The sequence below is a fragment of the Opisthocomus hoazin genome, chromosome 4 (genome assembly GCF_030867145.1).
Source record: "Opisthocomus hoazin isolate bOpiHoa1 chromosome 4, bOpiHoa1.hap1, whole genome shotgun sequence".
Taxonomy (NCBI): Eukaryota; Metazoa; Chordata; class Aves; order Opisthocomiformes; family Opisthocomidae; genus Opisthocomus; species Opisthocomus hoazin.
The window spans coordinates 38441175-38447174 of record NC_134417.1 but is presented as its reverse complement, the minus strand read 5'-3'; the positions used below and the strand labels follow the sequence as shown (position 1 = coordinate 38447174).

General features: G+C 38.6%; 1 protein-coding gene across 3 annotated transcripts in view; it reads right to left on the bottom strand.

The window, feature by feature from the left end:
• Positions 1–367: 367 nt before the first annotated feature.
• Positions 368–6000, bottom strand: part of AMPH (amphiphysin) — a 125231-nt gene continuing 119598 nt past the window's right edge. For all 3 annotated transcript variants that reach the window (XM_075418609.1, XM_075418607.1, XM_075418608.1), the window contains 2 exons: positions 4294–4395; positions 368–1536 (listed from right to left, as the gene is read on the bottom strand). In XM_075418609.1, the coding sequence (XP_075274724.1) occupies positions 1429–1536; positions 4294–4395 (210 nt within the window). In that variant the 3' untranslated portion in view covers positions 368–1428. The remainder of the gene's footprint in view (positions 1537–4293; positions 4396–6000) is intronic.

Genomic DNA, 6000 nt, shown 5'->3' with positions numbered 1-6000 from the left:
AGAACTTCCTTTCCACACAAAACAAATGGACAAACGAAAAGTTATTAAGAGGCAGCAATCTTCAGTTGAGTGATGGTCAAGTGTACAAGCTCCCTTGGTGCTTGTGGACAGGTATTTTGTGGTGGTCAGGGTCTGTTCCCGGGAGGAGAAGCTAGGAGATGTGCTGAGCTGGGGGGTTCAGACCTTTTGGAGCTCTGGGCACAACTACGGTTAAGAGCAACAATTTAGATGGTGCACCTGTTAATGCTGTGTTTCTTTGGAAAAAGAGGTACTAAATTAAGATCAGGTTCTCTAATACAATGTACAAACTATACAAGCTTTGGTGTTATGAAACTTCAAAAGCACCACAGATGAAACAGCTTCTTTGGATCAAAGGTTTATTTTTAATGACACAGCACTGGAAAACATAAGTTACAGATGACTTTTTGATACAGGGTACATTATATATCTTATTTTAAAAGGATCTGTGAAGGTATGCCGCATAAATACATATAGTGAAAATATATTGTGTTTATTTCTTCTCAGAGATTAGTTCTGTTTCTTTTTTTAAAATGTATTCAGCCAATTAAATAAAAAAGTATAGATTAGCATCCTAACAGCTCCCCCTCCAGATTATGTCATTGTGACTACTGCAGCTGGAAGGGAAGACTGAGCCATGCCTTCTCAAAGGTTTAGCAGCTTTGAACATGATGTTCATCATCTCAGAATGAAAATTTCACATTACAAACACAGATACTGTTTCATGTTTTGGCAATGGAGCAGCTAGTTTTGCTTTGGAACAAAACCGTTTCCCGTTAATGCCAGACTGAGAGCGCAATGCATGTACTGATGAAACTACACAGTCAAAGAACTACGATGAAGTCGTGAAAATGCATATATACCCATATGCACTTATATATACACATATAAGTTCTTGTGTGTATATATATTATGCATGTCCAAAAATAACATTGAAAAACGTTGCAGCAGTTAATTATTTTTTTAAACACATGAAACTTATAATACTCTGACTTCATTACTACAGGATAACTAATTAAATCTTCTGCAGTGCAACTCAATACAATACACTTAGTGCAGAGAAGTTAAGGTTTTGGTATTGAGGAGGCTAATTTCAGATTTCATGGGAAAGGACCAAATACAGGATCACCATAGCTCTGACAAAGCACAAACAAACCTGTTGCCACGTACGTGTGAACAAATAAAGACATTTCTTTTTTATTCGACTTTTTTTTCATGTACTGCTTCAGGAACTGCTAGCTTAACTGTTTGCATTCATGCTCATCTTGATATGTTTCAACAAGCTTTGTCTGGCACCAGTCTGTAAACCATTAACAGCTTACACTACAAAAAGGTGGACTCCTGTTTTTCCAAGAGGTTAAAAACCTACTGACTGAGCTTCGTACCACGTTCATCTGCCTGAGCGGAGAACTACTCCAGATGGCGTGTGAAGTTCTCTGGAAAAAGTCCTTTATAACTATTTGCATTTCTGTACTGAAGCCACTCGGATTCCTTAATGCCTGTCAACCAGCCAGCCTCCTGCAAGGAAAAAAGACAGAGTCTCTTACACTTCAGGTCTCTCCACTTCCTTGCTATGAGCTACAGACCTGAAGACATTTCAGGGTCACGTGGCTAAAAGATTTGGTGCTTTGGTTAAAAAGCAGCCTCTGATTTTGCACAGACCATTATCTCTGTTCTGCCAGACCACAGTTCTGTGAGACTGAGTGACTGTGAGCATATTGTACGGCCTCGAGCCCATCTGACCCGTAGCTGAACTCAACATCAGTCTTCCCGGTCGTCCAGTATTACCCAGATCTGCATTTGTGCAAATATCCATTCAGACTTTTTCAAAGTTCCCACAATAATATTGACACACTTGCACAGTAAGAGCATAGCAGTGGGCCAGAAACATGACATAACACCATAGGTGGGGAGGAAAAAGAAGTTTTCAAACTGCATTTTTCCTCCTGAGAATTCTTTTCTCTTGTTCATGTACCGGCAGTCAGAACAAATAACAGTTCTCACAATCTCTGGAGTTACTATCTCTAGAAACTCAAACTTAATATACAATTATTTTTCCAAAAACTCCTGGAAAGCTATACCAGAACTTGGCATGCAAAACTGAAAACAAATCGCCAGCAGTCCAAGCAATCTCAAGAGAGATTTCTTATTGGAAAGAGCTGGGTTCTTTCAAGTGTGACCAGTTCCACCTGGAATAAAATCAGTTCAGTATTTTTAAAAATGATCAACCTGTCCTCATCTCACTAACTCAGTAACTCCGTGCTTTGCTCCTTTTAAGAACAGGAGCCAGAGCAAAGCCATGACAAATGGAATTTCTAACGCTGCCATATTATTATTGCACAAAAAGTACACAAGGAGATAGAGTAGCTTGAACAGATGTTCACATGCACCACCGAGTCACGATTGCTTGGTGGCTGCATGTGGTGGTGTAGGGGCTCTGTGTCCCAAAATAAGCATCATTAAAGCAGACACAGCTTATGCATGGCATTGGCTGGGTACTTGTAACTGGGGACATGTTCTGGAAGCACATGGAATATCTGAAAGGAGAGATGAACCACAGCTTTTTAGCAGAGGCAGAGTAGACTGTATGAAGGAATGAAGTTTTACTGGATAGTAACTTCAGATCAAGACTAATGGAAAAACTGAAGCCACTGGGTAGGACTCGTTTGCTTTAAACGGGGAATACAGGTTGATGTTACCAGCTATATTAGAATTATGGGTTTAGACAGGTCAATTTTGAAGGAGAATAAAGAATAACAAAGATAAAAAGACTCTACACAAATCAACAAAGTACCTGGCAAAAGACTAAAAGATTAAGCTTTATGGTGATGTTAAACATGAAGGGCAAATATATACTGAGTAATAAAGATATGACCAGGTGGTTTCAGAAACGTGAATACATAAAGGTTTATTTTCTCCATCACTGCACACAATTTACTCCAATTAATGCTAATGGAATTTCGATGCACACTGCAAGCGAAGAATATACTTCATGGATTCACCAAGTGAAGATTAAGCGTATTTAATAATACATAACGTCCTAAGAAAAACAAACTGAAGACAGAAAGTAGATTTTGCTATCCTTACAGCAATGGCTTACTCTGGAAATAATGATAACAAAATCAGTTGAACTACCCAAAAGGTAAGATGCAGCATAATTTGCGTAAGGATAACAGAATCTATCCCTATAAAACAAGCAAAGTGCCCTACTGAAAGAAAAATCTTTTCTTCTGAAATAAAAAAAACCCAAACACAAAAAAACAATTACTCCTTTCTTTTATTAAAGGGAAGCTCAGCTGAGATGATGAACACTGGTTATTTTTACCTACTGGTTATTAGTACCTACATTCAGACAGCATCGACCATCAAAACAATTTCAAATAGACTCCCCAGCACTCATATGTACTTAAGGCATTAGTAGTTAGACCTATTTTAAGAAATAGTCTTCATTCAGAGCAGTGCCCTTAGCTACCTTACTAGGCAGGATCCAGTCCGCCACCTCTCATCCTCCAGATCAGCGGGGGACTTTTCACCCATGCTGCTGGCACCGACAGATGCCCACGAAGCGGCTGGTGCTAACAGCACGCAGCACGGGATTCTCTTTTAAAGCAGTGGCAAAAAATCAATTCACTTCAATGCAATTCAGTTTAACACGTGGAATAAAACTGTTTAAAAATTCACCTGAAATGCATCGTTATTACAAAATTAGATGTCTTTAACAAAATTCAACTGTTGTTTAATTCAAGTTCAGGCTTCCAGGGGGCAGAGTTAGCTTCAGAGGCATGCAGCACACATAGCAGTACCTCCACACATTTTGGCTGTAGGACAGCACAATTTGTGTGCAGTCTCCGTGCTCACTGCAGGTGAATTTGTATTACTTCTTCAAATCCACTCATAAAAGTTCTGAATATCTAGGGACCACGTAATCAATTCTACCACAACGTTAAGACAAGATGACACAATGCACATTTTGTAAGTCATCTTCCTTATTAAGTCTTTGTGTGCATGTGTGCCTGTATAAAATCCACTACAAAGTAGCATAAAAAAAGCCCTAGAAAATATGCTGAGGTCAGATCCTACTAGTGGCATACATCTGGGACTTTAGCTGTAGCCAGCTGTGCCATTTAGTCTCATATGAAACCAAGCACAAAGACAAAACTAAAGTCTTCTTGTTTGCTAACAGCAATGACATTTTGAATACACATTAACTATAATCTGGGAAAAAAAAGTTGAGATAAAGAAAAATGTCAACAAAAGAAAAAAACACGTTTTTACCTGATCAGCTGTGGTCTCAGAAGGAATTACTAGCACAATATCTCCTCGTTTTAAATTAAGCTCATCACTGTTAGCTGCCTCGAAATCGTGTAGAACTTCAACCTGAAGAAAATAACACCAAACGTATAGACATGATCTAAAGGGAGATATTTTCTCAACAATATCATCTGTTAAATCTTTATTGCAAAAAAGAGAATAATGTGCCTTCTTTATGCAAACATATGGCTATAGACAGGTACATTCAAATCGTTAATGTTGACATTTATTCATGTCAAAGTTTTCTATTCATATCCGTGGAAGCAGGGACAGCTTAAGTAAGTCTTCCTGCGACTACCGAAGGAAACCTAAGATCCTTTGCCAAGGTTACAGGATCTCAAGGACAGATGATTCTGCAATGCCCCACAAGTCGTGCCTCTCGAGCAAGTCCTAGCCACCCTTATTCCTTCTGTATAAGGAACTTGCTTTCATTCCGCACTATCGTTACTGTATCAGAGAGAGGGGTAGCAGGATTTTGCAAATAAAATGGTGAAAGGCTCCTAGGAACTGATATTTCAGACTCTCTCATCCTCCTGTTGTGGCCACTGGATATTATTCTTGCTGTCAACATCCATGGAAATTTGAGTGGGACATACAGAACCCATTTCAACAGGTGATCAGAGAGGCAAGTAATGGGAACCCTGTTTAATGCTTGCCTCAAAGAGCTCCCGTTCACTGGCAGATAGGTATGCCAAAAATATCTGTCTTTCAAAGAGGTGATTATTAAAACATTGTCAGGATTAGCACGTCATTGTGAACAGACCATTTTAACTATATGATTCTACCTCCTTAAGAGATAGGCTATTCTAATTCTCTCAAAGCACAGCCAGTTCCATGGTAAACCTGCAATCATGAAATAAAATGGCATCAAGAACCAGATGCAGGCATATATTCTGCTTCTCCTTATTTATGTCTGACCCAAGAGAGTGTGATGAAAAACAAAAGATGAACTACGTCTGCATGTCTGAGTCAGACTTGCACGATACTGTTCACCCTCACCTTAATACTCTTCTCCGAGTTTGCTGAAAATATTGAGCAACGAGAATAGACCAAGAAGAATGGCATCCTTATGGAGTGCTATGGGACTAGTTAGTCTGAACTATGCAAATTATAATAGGATGCACATAAAGTTCATCCATCCTCAAGGAGCTTTTCTGCTGCTCAGTGATTCTAAAGTGAGAAACATTATCAAAGAACCTTGTGAATCAGGAAACCCTAGGGGTCTTGCCAGTCAAGGAGAGAATTACTCTTACATCTCATTAAACTCTTCAGTTTGATTATCCTAACAGTTTATAAATATATTATTACTAAAGTCACAGAATGACATTTTGGCTTCATTACTGTGAATTGTAGAAGTCTCGTGGGTTTCAATAGAACCAGAACTTCCACTATAGATTTTTCAGGCCAGAAAAATGCCATTTTTAAATATTTATAGAATCATCAAATGGTTTGGGTTGGAACGACCTGAAAGATCAAATATATTGTTAGCACATCAGGTATACTGTTAGCATATATCATACAATATTTCTGACTAACTCTGTAGCAGTGCAGTTTTACTCAATACATTAATTTTCAGTAGTAATTTGGTGATATGAAAGGGTTCTTCTACTTCGGTGAGTCTTACAGCTATATAAAAACATACACACCAACAGCAGTGTGCAGAAAACGTTA